This window comes from Convolutriloba macropyga, chromosome 15, assembly GCF_964194025.1.
Source record: "Convolutriloba macropyga chromosome 15, txConMacr16.3, whole genome shotgun sequence".
Taxonomy (NCBI): Eukaryota; Metazoa; Xenacoelomorpha; order Acoela; family Convolutidae; genus Convolutriloba; species Convolutriloba macropyga.
This window is the reverse complement of record NC_134482.1, coordinates 18,273,754-18,290,276: the sequence shown is the minus strand read 5'-3', so window position 1 is coordinate 18,290,276 and position 16,523 is coordinate 18,273,754. Positions and strand designations below refer to the sequence as shown.

General features: G+C 38.3%; 2 protein-coding genes across 2 annotated transcripts in view; one reads left to right on the top strand and one right to left on the bottom strand.

Annotated features, from left to right (window-relative positions):
* The window catches only part of LOC142354325 (ras-related protein Rap1-like), a 519,643-nt gene that overhangs the window by 147,930 nt on the left and 355,190 nt on the right, over positions 1-16,523 (bottom strand). The gene's annotated exons all lie outside the window — the stretch shown is intronic.
* Positions 802-15,104, top strand: LOC142354255 (uncharacterized). Its single transcript, XM_075406515.1, has 5 exons — positions 802-965; positions 2,713-2,932; positions 3,739-3,904; positions 5,639-5,759; positions 14,763-15,104. The coding sequence occupies exons 1-5, from the start codon at positions 846-848 to the stop codon at positions 14,964-14,966; spliced, it is 831 nt and encodes a 276-aa protein (XP_075262630.1). The 5' UTR covers positions 802-845; the 3' UTR covers positions 14,967-15,104.

Below are 16,523 nucleotides of genomic sequence, written 5' to 3'. Positions count from 1 at the left end.
ACTTTTACTTCTAAAGGAATTGCAAATGAACCAACTTGATTGAAAAAATTTGAAGTAACACTGGGAAAATGGGCTGGAGAAGTTGCATGCAAACTCTCTTCTTGCTCTTTTATCAGTTTTTTTCTAACACACCCCTCTTTCCCTCTCCCCCTCTTTCTTGATATCTGTCTCGCGCAAAGAAACAACAAACTCTCTCTTCTCTCTTCTATATATTACTAATCAAAGCTTGTTCTCAAAAACTTTGACACCGCAATATGCCTGTTTAAATTTTTGTCACAATGGCTTCAAAAAATCATGCAATCATAACGTCTCTTTCGGTCTGAAAAACGACACTGTAAAATTCTTCTTTCGTTGGTTGTTATAAACGGGGGGAGGAGGGGGGGGGGTTCATCGTATTGCATTAAAACAAGGGCACCATTGTAATCAAAGACCTTCAGTCTCAGAAAATCAGAGGTCACTTTGCTTAAGTTTGCTTAACTTTTGGGTTAGATTTTTTACATACTCACAATCAACCAGAATCGTGGCATTTTTTGTCTGCATGATTTTGGAATTCAACCGTCATTTACAAATGATATGTCATTTTTAGTCACTAGACCATCAACTCTTGTCATATTATCATAATGTCAAAGTCACGTGTTCACTGTTAAATAAATGAATAAGTGTTCTGTGACAGTAATTAATTCACGTTCCATTGACATTGTTTTAATGACAAACTGTCAAAACAATCTGTTTTCCCCTAAAAACTGGCTATAAATACGGGATGTACGCTTTGATTATCAGTTTACAAATCCATTTGCGCATTTTTGAAAAAATTTCTGTCTTGAAATTCGTAACCAGTAATTGAAATGCACAAATCTGTCTTTTTCTTCTGTCTCGTTGGATTTGCTTCCATTGCCATGGGGGCCTGGGTTCCTGAAGCCGAAAGCCTGGATCCTTTTAACCCAAAATGCATGGACATCATGGAGGTTTGTTTTCTTATCTCCCGGGCCGATGTTTCACCCCCTCATCCGCCCCTAATTCGCGGGATTAGGGTGTAATGAGTATTACACTCCTATTTATCGGAGAAAAGAGTGTAAGAGTGTAATTTTAAGAAATTACACTCTTTTTACATTCTTTTCCCATAGATATTATCCAATAGGTATCCCTGATCTATCTGTCAGAGCATTTCAGCCCTGAACCATGAAAAGCATAACCAAAACTTTGCTGGTCTGCTAACCGAAAATTTCAAAAGCCTTCAGAATTTGCAGAAAAACTCTTGAGTTTGTTGCTAACTACTGATTATTTTCAAAAACATCAAATGAAAGAAATTTTGAGAAAGCGTTAATATATAATTTAAGAAGTTAAAAATTGATTAATTAGCAAGGTTTATAACGCTTTGTTTTAATCAGCGAGGCTAGATACCTTTGAAAATAACTTCATTAAATAGCAAAAGTTCATCAATAGTCAACGAAATTGAAGTTAGTCAATCGATTATTGCAAGACATGACCGTATTCGAGATAAATTAGTGTCTGCTTGCTCATCTGCGAATCTCTCACCAGTAGTGGAAAAAAAGAACCTAATTCCAGAAAGCCAGTCACGCCCCGGAGACATCTTTGTCCCTACTTGGAAAGCGGGAAAACCTGCTGCATTTGATGTAACTGTTACTTCGTCGCTGCAATCCAACTCTCTCACTAATGCGGCTACAAAGGCAGGATACGCACTTGATGCAGCAGATGAAAGAAAATATTGTCTCCACGACGATAACTGCGCAAAGATGGGAATCACATTTGTTCCCCTTGCAATTGAAGTTCTTGGCGGGATATCGGCAACCTTCAAGAAAACACTCAAGCGGTTGGCTGTGTTAAGTGACAATCGTTCCTTCCAAGCGCAGGGGATGACTGTAGCTTTCTGTAAACTAATGCAATCCTTGTCAATCACCGCTATTCGGGGATCAGCGGAAATGTTGCTGGCACGGGCTCCATAGTAGACTGTTTTGCTTTTTGGGTGCTCGACTGCTCGGAGGGGAGATGGTTGATCCAGTACTGTTGCAATCATTGTCGACAGATATTATCAAGGGGTCTGCCTCAATGATTTTGACACGCTCTTTATGGCCAAATTTAACAAATTCAGAATCAGAAGAGTCGAGATTGGCCTTTAATGATAAGTTGCCAAAACGATTGCAACAAACGGGAGACTTATCAATGTGCAGTTCTAGTATTTTTTATTCTTACCTGACCAAAGTGGGGAGAATAAAAACATACATTTTACATGTGAAAAATAAAAAAATGCCGACGAAATGAGATTCATAAACTGTTGATCTGTTGTATTGACAATCACCGTTTTGTTAACCAAGTTAATTATTTTTGGTTCTAGTGTTTAATTTAACCTTATATACCATTTTCTTACTTCTTTTGTATAATCGCTTTAGGCAAATGATTCTTTTCCTACGACAACAATTTTCTCGCGTCAATTTTTTTTGCTCTAAAAAATTTTTGTTTGAAATTTTAGGAACAGAGTGCTTCGTTTTCAAAATCTTCAAAGTCTTCAAATGAAAATGATCCATATCATTATTTAAAAAGCTTTGCCAAGACTGGCAAAAATTGGGCGCTCTTTTGAAACTACTAAAATTGGTTATTAATTTTGTACTCTGTGACAACTATAATTACATTGTGAATAACTGTCCTGATTTAATGTTTGATGTCTTTTTATTTATCGAAAAAGTGCAACTTTAGGAACTCGGAGCTGGAATGGACACCAGTATAGACTTGGACCCTCCTCGCAACTACACCCCTTCAAGTTGGGATCCGTTAATGGTCAATTCCGCTCTTAGCTTTGGCTCTGCCCGCTGTGGCATTACAGAACAGTCGAAACTGGCACAGAGTTTTCTGTGTAACTTGAATGACAAACGATATTCGTTGTTTTTGCCACAGCTCAAATGGCACTATGGTTTAGGTAAGTATTTAAATCTATTTTTGCGATTTTTTCAGTTTTGTAATAGTGCTCTCGCTTGTGCTATTTTCTCACATTTTCTTTTATCTAGTACTTTTTTGAACCACCGCGAAACTTGAAGTGTATTTGATATGCTCTACACCAGAAAAAATTTCTTATTTATTTCTAATTTGGGTTATCAAATTTGACTATTTTCTTTGGATAAAACAAATAAACTTCAAGTTTTAAAATGCCGAAAATTCATTGAAGTCAACTTCTAGCTATGTATATAGTCAATTTTTATTATAAATAAAATAAATTATTGCATAAAATCCTTAAAATTATTAGTTGCGGATCATTAAATTGTCATATTGCAGATCAACATACGTACGACTATCATGGTTCTTTCGAAATTTGGCATTTGTAAATAATGTCTCAAGTAATTGGTGAAAAAAAATTCGCCCAATAATGACGTCAGCGAATTGAAACACTTTTCCGGTTTTTTTGCGTTTGTGCCCACCCCTATACGTTATGTAACCTCCAGTTACAGAGCACGTGAAATAAAATCATAAATCATGGTGCAAAAATGCGTCTGGGGGTGCAGAAAAATATGGGCGGGGGCACAAATAGAAAAGACCCCTTTTCCGCAGAGAATAGTTAGGATCTGTTTGTGCCCTCCTCAGTGTTTTTTATGCCTCCACATACAAATTATATTATTTTGAAGTTTTTTATAACACGTTACTATGGAAAAAAGTGTTTATTGGTTTGCTAAAACAGCTATTTGTGAAGTAATGATAGCCAGAGCTACTATGATCAATGACTTGTTCCAGCATATCTGGCAGAAGAAGTTGATTCTTGTGCAGACTATGGACAATACCCAGCAGAACAAATGAGTCCCAGTGGCTGTTTTGGAATGAGAAGCTGTGTCTGGTTCAATACCAAATTCCCTGGAGGAGCTCCGACCAATCAGAGAGCATACGAAGCTGTCGATAAATGGTGAAATCTCGGATTTTTTCCGTTTGTGCCCCCCACCTTAGTGGGTGCATATTATTTGCATCCCCCCGAAGCACGTGCCATATTTTTTGATAATAATTTATCATGTAATGACACGTGCTCTATAACTGGGGGCGCATAACGTGCTGGGGGTGGGGGGGGGGGGTACAAACGGAAAAGATCCGAAATCTTTTTGGATCTATTATGTTCCCTCCTCTGTTTTAAGACCCCCAACTTTTAAGTGTTGTTACGTTGCAGGTTACTATATAAAAAGAGCACGTGCACCTGGGGGTAGTAAAAGTCATATCAACTGAGCTTGGGGGTCAAAACGGTAAAGATCCATTTTTATGTGTCTAAAAAAAGTTAAGCTCCTTTTTGAGTGAGTGAAGTCAATTGAGGAAATCTGTTTTTTTTTATTTCATTCTTACATTTTCAGTTCTAACTTTTTGACAGGTAGGAAATCATTTTTGTTTATTCTTTGTGTCAATTTAAACAGACTTAAAAATAGAGGTTCTGCTTAACAAATATAAGGCAGACCCTGTTTTGGCTGTCTTTATTGCCTTAAGGGTTATGAAATCTTGAGCTAATTATTTCTGCGCGCGAAATAGGTTACCTAACACTAACTGACTAACCTACTCTGGAAAACACTGTAGAATAACTTCAAAAGTAACGGCAATAAATATAAAAAGCGCCAGTGTCAATACACGGCGCTAGTGAAAATGGCAGACGTACCAAAATATAGAAATTTTATTGCTGGCCAGTCACAATCAAGAAAATGGGAATAATGTTTTCTGATTGGCTGATTGCTCAACAAATTCTCCATGTTTTAAAATAGGATATGCGCGTTAACGTAAAATAGCTCAGAAATTGCGATAAGTCGAAAAGGCAAAATTATACTTTTTTTGGGGAAACTGGTCTCAAGTTCGGTTGTGATAGATTCATATCAAGTTAGCTGAGGCATGGCCATGGCCCGCGAGGCACAGCCAGATGCGGTAAAAATTATAATCTAGCATTAGTCTATATCCAATTTAGGCTACTTGAACGCATAAAGGTACAGTGTTTTAAATTTCTCAACCAATCACATTCGTTGAAAATTCTACATTTTGGTACGTCTATTTGTTAAGACGTCACCGTTATACACATCACGTATAAATCGTTCTGTTAAATTATTATGCACTATATCAAAGAGAATAGAGTTTTCTCAGTCTGTGATTGATGGAGAATTCGCAGAATATATTTCCATCTGCTGTAGATAAAACACAATAATACAATTGCTGACATGTGAAAAGTTCAACTTCTGACCTTCAATAACCCCAATATTTTGGGAACAACAAAAAGTTATCCTTGCTATAGACTTTGTGCCCATTTAAAAGCGTTTTTTCCAGGGCCAATATTGGCTGGGCTCTATTGGTTAGTAATATCGGGACTAACAACTAAAATGGGTTTCTAAATAGACCTAAACTGATTTCCCTCAATAAGCAAAATCTGAGAGAATTGATAGATTAATGCGGTGTCTAGGAGAGGATACAGCCGCAAAAGTTGGTATCAAATTGTTCATATCGTTTTATAAAGCACTGACTTCTCAAAATCAAATTCTTAAAAGCATTTTTTTCATGCTTTTGTCAGTAAACAATCAAATTAAATTAGGACTAATTCCGTGAGACAGATCAATTCTATAGTATACGAAAAATGCATGAATTTATTGATAATTTACAAGAGGTTTTTGTTGAATTTTAGGTTCAACAACTACAACTACTACCAGTATCCAATGAGTACTAGCACTGGAGAACCAGCAGGTTACAACGAGTGTCCACGACGAAATGGAGGGGGGCCAAACCAAATTGAGAAGTTTGCTAGCGTTAGTTTCATAAGACACGAGAATGTGTTTCAAATCACTGGCCCCTTTTCTAAAGCAAATTTGAGCTAAACCTTTAAACCTTGTTTTCAATTTTAAAAGATGTAGTACTAGACTCAATATTCCAATGATCTATTCCAATGATATAGCTAAAAAACAAAATTGATTCACAGAATAAAAATTTTTGAAAATTCTTATTTATTTTTCAAAATGCTTTGCTGATTTTTTTTTGGCTAGAAACTTGATAAAGAAAAGCTCTAAGAACCTGGAAATGCTACACCAAGAAAGTCATGAGGGACAACACAATCTCGAACTCAAAAATAATTTTTGAGCTAGAGATCTTACAAAAAGAAAGATTCACAACTGACAAATAAATGCGAAAACGTCATGTTTTCAAATATTAACAACCCTATTATAGAAATTGTTGTTTTTAAAGGTAGAAAAAGTTTTGATAAGTTTAATTTTAGTTAGAAAAACAACGAAACCCCAGCATTTCCTTTTTCGGTACTGCTGGTATGTTCGGTTTTCAAAGGCAGAATCCGTTGGTATGTTCGGTTGTCAAATTTGGCAAGTCATTGGTAAAATCGCTTTAAAACGTAAAAATTTGTCCGCATATTTGTTTTCAAACCAAGGGAGATAATGAGGAAGGAACCTATGTACTCAATTCTTCATGATCTATGGCAGAACTCCGTGATTGTTACTTTATAAATGGCATCTTCATTGTTTTGCGACAAGTTTGTGAAATTTTTATGTTTGAGAAGTATGAAAGTATTTGTTGTTGTTGATCATGGTTTTTTCAAAGAGCTAAAGAAGAAAAGCAGTCAATTTGTTTGATTTTGCCGAGCATTTGTCTCCAAGTCATCTTTAAAATTTGACTACTGCTCATAACAAGCTCCTACTTATAACATTTGACTACCTTTTTAATTAGAAGCTCTAATTTTTGTGTGGAAAAACCCATAGTTTATTTATTACATGAAACTAAATATACCAATGAATTATTACGTTGAAACCAAACATTCCGAACATTTTTTTGCTTTATATTGTAACGGCTGCTCTCCTTGTGTTTCACAAAGAAAGTTTTACACCGCCCAGTTCGTTCTGAGTGGTTACAAAATCTGTCCGGATACTTCGTTTATGCAGTTCGCTTTTGTAACTGTATATCCGCTCTGCTGTACTTACCGTTGCATTAACTATTTTAGTTCGTAACTATTCGCTGATCTTAGTTTTTTCAACTATCAATTTGAACTGGATTGCTACAGATCACACAATACGGGATCTCTTTATGTATACCAGTTCAATCCGATAGAAAAAACAAATCGAAGACAAAGATATATGTCTAAGATCTGTTTGTGCAAAATTATTTAAATTTAAACCTAAGTTGGCTTTTGCTGTTTGTACTCACAAGTTGAGAATACCAGAAGTTGGGGTTGTAACAGTTGAATTTCAGCTCCAATAATTCGTTGATGCAAGACACAGTAACAGAATTTACTGCTCAAGAATAATATTTGGAATACAAGACACAGTAACAGTTTACTGCTCAGGAATATTTCTAGTTCAAGACACAGTAACACGTTATTTACTGCTCAAGACAATTTGTTTTTGCAATATTTTGCTGAGTTATACTTTAAGCCGTTTTCTGCGGCTACTACGTTGAGTTCTGTGTGTTGCTTTTTTGTTATTTCGCCCTTTTCTCTTTTTTCTCACGTGACAAACTGTAACTAGAACTAGAACTATAACTATAACTATTAAATTACTAAGACAACAGAAAGTGTTTTGTTTCTATTTTCCCCGCCTATGCAAGCTTGTTATTCCTTAACCTCAGCTCCAACATCGCCGGCCCTGTTTTCCTTCGTGAAAACATCATCGTCAGTTGGAAGTACTGGAGCGAGCTTCACTACGGGCCTCTTGTAGTATCCATCTTTTGTTCGGATTTTCGCTGATCGAATCACTCCGTCGGAACCTTCAAATGTTTCGGTTATTCGACCCAGATTGTAATATCCACGTTTGTCACTGTCTTCCACTAACCACACAAGATCACCCTGATGAAGTTTTCTGTCCGTTGTGGTCTGCCATTTCTTACGACTGTTCAACATTGGCAAGTACTCTTTACGGAATCTGTCCCAGATGAGGTCTGCGTAAGCTTGTGTTTGTCGGAAGAGCTTTCTATGATCAACAAATTGCTCTGCACCTGATAGATACGGTAAACAAAGGTTCTTGTTGCCAAGTAGGAAATGGTTCGGAGTAATAGATTCTAAATCCGTAGCATCAGAACTGACCAGCGTCAGCGGTCTAGCATTCAGCGTCTGTTCAACAAGACACATCGTGGTTGACAGAACATCTTCCGTGACTGATTGATTGCCCAGCACTGCATACATTGCCTTCTTGCAACTCCTAACCAGTCTTTCCCACACTCCTCCAAAGTGTGGTGTTGCAGGTGGGTTGAACTTCCATCTGATACCTTGTTGAATCAGATGTTCTTCAATTCGTACCCTGTTCCATGCTGCTATATACTCTGCCAGTTCATTTTCAGCTCCAACAAAGTTTGTCCCGTTATCCCTAATCATTTTGACCGGTTTGCCTCTTCGTGCAATGAATCGCATAATTGCGTTCAGACAACAATCAGTGTCTAGTTTTGGTACAATCTCTATATGTACCGCACGTACAGTAAGGCATGTGAATAGACAGCACCAACGCTTTTCGTTTCTTCGACCAATCTTTACTGTAAATGGTCCGAAATAGTCTACGCCCACATTCGAGAACACTGTTGATGCGACTAATCGTTCTTCAGGTAGTTCTGCCATTACTGGTGCCTTTGTTTGGGCTCTTCCCTTTCGACATCTAATGCATTTGTTTTTGATCGATCTCAAAGCATTTTGTATGCCTAGGATCCAGAATTTCTGCTGAACTATGTTTCTGACATGTTCAGTACCTTCGTGATGACTATTCCTACATTCATTTCGCAAAAATAATTCAACTACATGGTGCTTCCAATGTGACAGTATTGGATGCTTCGTTTCGAAGCTCAATTGATTTTTACCTATTCTGCCTTGAGCACGAATAAGTCCTTGCTGGTCTATCTATGAATGGTGAAAACTGGAGGATTTTGCTGTTTTTTGGAATTTCCCTTTCAGCCTTGAGAGATTTCATCTCTTCAGTAAACTGTTCTTGCTGCAGTAGTCTGAAGATGCTTGCTTGTGCATCCTCTCTTTCTTCAACACTTTGTGTTTTTGTTGCCGGTTTGTGTTTTTTGAATACACGCTGTATGTATGCCATTGTATTTACTAGTCGATTGTAATTGCTGAATCGTTCCCACTGAATCAGCGGCTTCTTCTCTTCAACCTTAGCTGAGAAGACCATTTCGTCGTTTTGTTCGTCTGAAGCAAATGTTAAATTCAACTGTTCAGGCCATTCGTTCTCTCGTTGCTTCAACCAGGCCGGCCCAGTGAGCCATTCACTTCTCTTAAGTTCGTCAACATTGATCGCTCGTGTCCCGATGTCAGCTGGATTGTTAATACCACTCACATGATTCCACTGTGAAACATTGGTTGTATCCAAAATCTCAGCCACTCTGTTTGCAACAAACACCTGTTGCTTACGGTGGGAGCTATGAATCCATTGCAGAACAGTAGTGGAGTCTGTCCAAAAGTTGCAACTCTGAATCTTCGATTCGTGTTCCTTCACTATCTGTTCTTTAAGTCTCACTGCCATCACTGCTGCTTGTAGTTCCAAGCGTGGTATGGAAAGGTGTCGCATCGGTGCGACTCGGCACTTTCCGATTACAAATGCTAAATCTGCTGAGTATTCTTTGGGCTTTGAACGTAGGTAAGCCACTGCGCACATTGTGTCTTCAGATGCGTCGGCAAACACATGAAGTTCCCATTTGTCCTTGGCTGCGCTGAAGTATCTTCTATCAATGCTGGTTTCTGCTACTTCTGGAAGCTGCGCCTTCCACTTCAGAAACTCTTCTTCTTCGTTAGGTTCTACTGAGTTGTCCCAATGTTGTCCATTTTTGCTCCAGATGCTCTTCAGGACTTGTCTCATATGGACACTGAATGGTGCAAACAGTCCAAGAGGATCAAACACTGAAGAAACTAGAGATAAGATCTTCCTTTGGGTGATTGGTGTCTCAACTTCTTTGCTTGTACCTCTACAAACCTGTAGACTATCATCTGTAATCGTCCACTGAAGCCCAAGCACTGATGACCCTTCCTGGCTGGGTTCTACTTCAACCTGCTTGGTTTTGTTGATTGATCTTAAATCCTCTGGGATTGCGTTGGTTACCACGTCACTGTTGGTGATCCACTTCTTAAGTTCAAATCCATGTTTTGAGAGAAGAGGTTGCAGTTGTTTGAAAACCTTGATTGCTTCTTCAGATGTTTCGACTGACTTGATGAAATCGTCCATGTAGGAGTTGTTTTGGATTGTTTTTGCTGCAATTGGGAACTCGTCTTCGTTATCGATCGCTACTCGCTTCAGAGCGTAGTTGGCACATGTTGGTGAACTCTTTGCTCCAAAAACATGACGCTGATACTCGTAAATTTGCACAGGTTCGTTCATTGTTGGTCGCCACAGGAATCTCAAGCAGCTTTTGTCCCGTTCAGGAACTTGCACTTGCAGAAACATTGATTCAATATCTGCGGTTAGGGCAATTGGTCCTTCTCGAAATCTGAATATTGTTCCGATCAATCCGTGTAGTAGATCGGGTCCGGCTAACAGCTTGTCATTTAGGCATACATCCTTGTATTTCGCTGCAGCGTTGCAAACACGGCGAAGTTTACCCGGTTTGTTGGGGTTTAGTACTGGATGGTGTGGCAAATACCATTCCTTTCCGAAAGTGCCTTTGACTTCCGATTTACCAAGGATCTTCACAAATCCCTTTTCAACATCTGTATCAATTGACTGTTGATACAATTCTTTTAACTTTGGGTCTCGTTGGAATCTTCGTTCCAGTGAGTAGAGCTGACCAAGGGCTGAGCCGTAGTTGTTTGGAAGACTGGGTTCTGGTTCATTCCAGAGCATGCCCACTTCGTACCGCTCGCCTGTAAACTTTGTAGTGCTCTCTAGAAACTTCTGAGCTTGTTGCTTTTTCTTTGATTGACTTACAACATTTATTTTGGAAGCATAAGTTTCTATGTCCCACCATGATTGGATATTTTCTGCCACTTTCACATCTTCTGTGAAGGCAAAATGACAAACATTTTGACTTTTCTTGCCTGTCATGGGACCACTGACTACCCATCCTAATTCTGTTAAGACGGCGAAAGGCTCACTTCGTGTTCCAATCTTATAGTCCAATGGACGTTGAATTTTGTAGGCATTTTGTGCAAGTATAATACCTACTTCCATCAGGTTGAATGTTCTGTTAGTGAGAACATTCAGGTATCTGAATTTGTTCTTCAGTTCCGTGTAGTCATATGTTGTGTTTCCCAACAAGATTGATGGGTGTGCAAACGCTTCATTTGAATGCACCTTTGAATGTAGTCCCTTTATTGTGATAGGAACCTTCTCTGTCCTCAAATCTTGCGTCCCATGTATGCCAGCTATGTTCAAGGTAACGTCCGTGCCTTTGGCTTGTAGTTGATCCTTAACACTTTGATCGATGAATGATACTGTTGAACCACTATCGAGGAAAGCGTAGGTAGTCATCCTGTTACCACCACTCTGAACAGATACCGTAACTATTTGGAGAAAACTAGTAACTTGGTTACTCTGGTTGGTTGTTGCTGCGCTTACGTTAACTGCGTGACTACCCTCGTCCATTTGGTTTTCTGAGTGTAGCAGTCTGTTGTGCTTTTTGGTACATCCATTTATACCGCACGGGTGGACTTTACAATCTTTGATTGCATGCCCTTTCCCCAGACATCCTTAACATAAGCGTTCTTTTCTCACTGCTGCATAGCGATCGGTGACATTCATATTCTTAAATATTGGACAGTTCCATATTCTATGAGTGCCATCCGCTAGTGGACAGTTGTTGTTTTGCATTTGCTTGGTTTCTTGCAGGTTTGAACTTGCACTGAAGTTCGATGTCTTTGAGAATCGTTTTTCTCTATTTGTGTTGCGTCGGTCTTCATCTTTCTGTTCCCCTTTAAACGATGAAAACCCCTCATGCACGAATGCCATTCGTGATAGCCATTCGTCAAACATGATTGGATCAGGCCAGTCCTCGTCTTTGTCATCGGCGTAGAACCACCATTTTTCTTTAAGAACTTGAGGTAGCTTATCAACTGCCATATACAATGTCGAACTTGATTGCAAATCACCAATATGTTTGTACTCTTTGAGCACGTTGACGAAGTTAGATACAATAACAGAAAAATTAATCAGGCTGGTTGAATCATGAGGTTTCACTTGATTAGCTTTTCGTAGGCTCTCGAGCTGCGCATCTATAATTACATGCGGTCTCCCAAATTTTCTTTCTAAAATGTTCCAGGCAGCACTATAAAACTGTCCAGAATAGCCCATTCCCGAGATTGCAGATTTTGCTTTGCCTGTTAGCAGAGTCTTCAAATGACTCATTTTTTCTGAGTCAGGAATCGTGCGTTTATCTACTGTTGCTATGAACATGCTAGACCACTCAGGCCACTCCAACGGGTTTCCGTCAAAATTGTTCAACCTCAATTTTGGTAAACTACTGCTTGAATGTCCAGTGTTGTAGTGCCTTCCAGCTATCGGCGATATATCCCGCTCTTCAGCACTTACTGAGCGTTCACGAGAGTTTGGGTACCCTGGGTAATGCCTCTGCTTATTCCGTTCAGGGCTGACGTCAAAGCGAGCTCTTGGTCGAATTGGCGTTCGCGTGTCGTTAATCGAATTCGCCCACTCCGAGACATCTCTCCCTTTTGGGGTCCAATTGAAAGGTGACTTGTCACGCGCCTTAGTCGATTGAGAACGGAAGTCATCTTTCTCCAATGCCGTTTTTTGCAATTGGCGCTCTAGGTCTCGCTCTTTTTCCCGAAGCTGATGTTGCATCTCTAGTTCTTTCATTTGCATTTCTAGATCCAGCCCTTTTCGATCAAATTGTGCTCGTTCGATTTGCAACTTTGCTTCAAATTCAATTTCAAATTCCTTCATTCGTTCTTCAACCCGACGTTTCACTGAAGATGCTTCCGAAGCGTTTTCTGTATCCTGGTTGATTGTCCGTGTAACCGTATTCGTCGTTGCATTGCTTGTGTTACCATGGTTTTGGTTAAACTCTTAAACGTTTTTGTTCTAACTGATGCACATTATTCGCAGGCGGTTGCTCTTCGTTGGCATGAAGAGTTGACTGGCTTTGCTGGCTTGACATGTTTGTCTCTCCGTGGATATACGGTAACCACTCTGCGTTCAAATATTGAAAGTATTTTTCTCTCTCAAGTTTGCGTTTTAAAAAAATATCTGGGTCTCGGAGAGTCTCAGCTTTCTTATTCACGAGTTTTTGAATGCCGTCGTCCAGTTGCATTATCTGCTGATAAAGAGTCTTGAGCTTGCTTGGTCGATCTCGATTATCAATGATCTCAAAACCTTCTTCCTGTTTCTCAATCCACTTGTTTCGCAAGTTGTTGATCTGTCGATCCAAAACGCTTTGACTCTGTGACGGAGTCACTTCTTGTGTACTTCGGGACTGCAGCTTGAATCTCTACAGCTCCTTTATTTGTTTGCTTCAATTGAGTTTCGCTTTTCAACGTTCCTATTTGCTTTGCCTAGTTGGCTTTGCGTTGTTGAAATGCCTGTTGAGTTTTGTTCTCGTTCGTCGATGACTTCGTCACTTCGACTGTTGGGTTGGGCAGCAGTTTATTCCACTGTCCGGGTCGGCGGACCAAACGGCTGCTCTCCTTGTGTTTCACAAAGAAAGTTTTACACCGCCCAGTTCGTTCTGAGTGGTTACAAAATCTGTCCGGATACTTCGTTTATGCAGTTCACTTTTGTAACTGTATATCCGCTCTGCTGTACTTACCGTTGCATTAACTATTTTAGTTCGTAACTATTCGCTGATCTTAGTTTTTTCAACTATCAATTTGAACTGGATTGCTACAGATCACACAATACGGGATCTCTTCATGTATACCAGTTCAATCCGATAGAAAAAACAAATCGAAGACAAAGATATATGTCTAAGATCTGTTTGTGCAAAATTATTTAAATTTAAACCTAAGTTGGCTTTTGCTGTTTGTACTCACAAGTTGAGAATACCAGAAGTTGGGGTTGTAACAGTTGAATTTCAGCTCCAATAATTCGTTGATGCAAGACACAGTAACAAAATTTACTGCTCAAGAATAATATTTGGAATACAAGACACAGTAACAGTTTACTGCTCAGGAATATTTCTAGTTCAAGACACAGTAACACGTTATTTACTGCTCAAGACAATTTGTTTTTGCAATATTTAGCTGAGTTATACTTTAAGCCGTTTTCTGCGGCTACTACGTTGAGTTCTGTGTGTTGCTTTTTTGTTATTTCCCCCTTTTCTCTTTTTTCTCACGTGACAAACTGTAACTAGAACTAGAACTATAACTATAACTATTAAATGACTAAGACAACAGAAAGTGTTTTGTTTCTATTTTCCCCGCCTATGCAAGCTTGTTATTCCTTAAGCTCAGCTCCAACACATATTTTTTAGTCTTGGACTGGAAAAGTGATTTTTGTTATTATGTCTATTTACTGTTGAATAAATTTTCATCATTTAAAGTTTTACCGAAATGAATATAACTTCAAAAAAAAGTGGCTACGACTGACTGCAAACCAATTAAAAGGATTAAATATATGTACGTATAGTCCATTTCTACAATGTACTAAGAGACAAAAGTGCAAACCAGTTAAAAAAAATGGAAAAAAAAGTAATCAAAAATTTGGTACCGATGGATACCTTTAATGAATTTACACTGCAGTTCATTCTGCTGTATTCCAGTTCTGGCTTTTCAATAACACAATCTCCCATTATCCACTTTCAAAATTTTTACTGAGTATTAAGTCCATATTTTCTATTTTGAATTCCAATCTAATGCTTGTAATTATCTATTTGTTCAGCTACTGTGGTCGGAGGCTGAATACATCGGGTGTTCAAGGGCTGAGTGCACGGATGCCAATGGTCTCTATTGGAACTACAATTGTGTGGTAGCATCTTATAGCAGCTCTTATGACATAAATGATGCCTCAAGACCTCTCTTCAGCAAAGCTGTTCAAGAACAATTTGACCTCGTCTATGGACTGCCAGTTTGTTCGGTGGCTTAACATAATGACCTTACAGAGTATCGGTCCGTGTTCTACATTTTTATTATATAAAGCTTTCGTCAGTTTGACAATTGTTGGTGACTTATTGTTGGCTAAGGATATTTTGTGGCTTATAATTTAATAAAAATTGGTAATATATTTTTTTAGATACATTTAGAAGCATAAGAAAGCTTGCGCAACTTAGCAAATTGAGTTTTGGATTGAGCATGTATTTTTTTGTGTGGTTTCAGCTAGTGTCTGGGTCATGCCCCAAAATGTCCGCATCGAACGTTTTCTGATTTTCCTTAGTTTTTGGAGATAGTTTGGTCCTGTTTTTTTAACCATTTTTGATTTTGTTTCAGATTTGGGCTGAGTTTGGTTCCATTTTTGTGTGGTTACAGATAACGTCTCAACTAAAACCCTGAGGCATCCACATCCATTTTGTGTTTTAGTTTACTTGGTCATGAAATGAGGTATTTTGCAAAGAAGTTCGGTATGACTTAACCTGGCTCCAGGTATGCAGCGGTAATTGCTCATTATTCTACATGTTTATCGGTGGAGGCAAATTTTGTTTTTCGCCAATTTCATTGGATATTGAAGAAGCAGGAAACTCTGTTTATACAAAAATACTGCTGAAAATTATGCTATGGAGTACACTGTCAGATTTTCACTGAATTCGCATTTTTTACAAGCATTGTCTTCCAAAACATCAAAATTTGTTTGAGATGGTTCTCATTAAAGCAGGGCTTCTCATTTCAAAGCTTCTATGACCCTTTAAACAGTTTTAGAGTTTATAAAGAGTAATTAAACAGACTCAGAAGCTATTTACTTGGATTTTGTTTATTTTGAGAATTTTTGCTTCTAAATCTTCATTTTTTCCACATGATTGCATATATTATCTTTTATTTAGAACTGATCCTCTGATGCAAAGCTCTAGAATGCTAGCGAAAATACACCGTCTCTCTCAAGACTACTTCGGAAAAAAAACTTCACATTAAAAATTTCAAGTCCGGTTTATCACTCTCTAAATCGCGCAACAAGCATTGCAATGATTGAAGGAAAGTCTGAAACATTTGAACCTCACTAAGTCTGTTAAAACAAACAGTTCCGGTAACTACATGCAACTTTTTGACAAAAAAACCGTCGCTTTGAGTTGAATTTGAAAATATTATGCGCACCCTCAAATGTTTTTGAAAATTGTTTATCGAAAACTTATTAAAAAATTTATTAATGATTTCAACTAACGTCACGAGTCATAGCCCAAGATCTCCGCATTAACCGTTCTTTAATTTTGGTTTTTATTTTGTTTTGTTTGACTTCCGAATTCACCGTTGATTATTTTGTTGACTCAGTTTACTACTGTTTTGATTGTTCTCACTCCTGTTTCTGTTTTGGACTAATTCTACATGACCACTGCGTTTGATTTTCGTTTGAGTTTTAATTTGAGCATGTAATTTTTTTTGTGTGGTTTCAACTAGTGTCTGGGTCATACCCAAAATTTCCGCATCGAACGTTTTCCTATTTTCTTTAGTTTTTGGAGATAGTTTGGTCCTGTTTTTTTAATTATTTTTGATTTTG

What these genes read in the sequence shown, in the direction of transcription:
- LOC142354255 (XM_075406515.1), top strand. Translation starts at nt 846, where the DNA reads ATGCACAAATCTGTCTTTTTCTTCTGTCTCGTTGGATTTGCTTCCATT. An exon ending in AATGCATGGACATCATGGAG is followed by an intron (nt 966 to 2,712) that starts GTTTGTTTTCTT and finishes GTGCAACTTTAG; the next exon opens with GAACTCGGAGCTGGAATGGA. An exon ending in TACGAAGCTGTCGATAAATG is followed by an intron (nt 3,905 to 5,638) that starts GTGAAATCTCGG and finishes GTTGAATTTTAG; the next exon opens with GTTCAACAACTACAACTACT.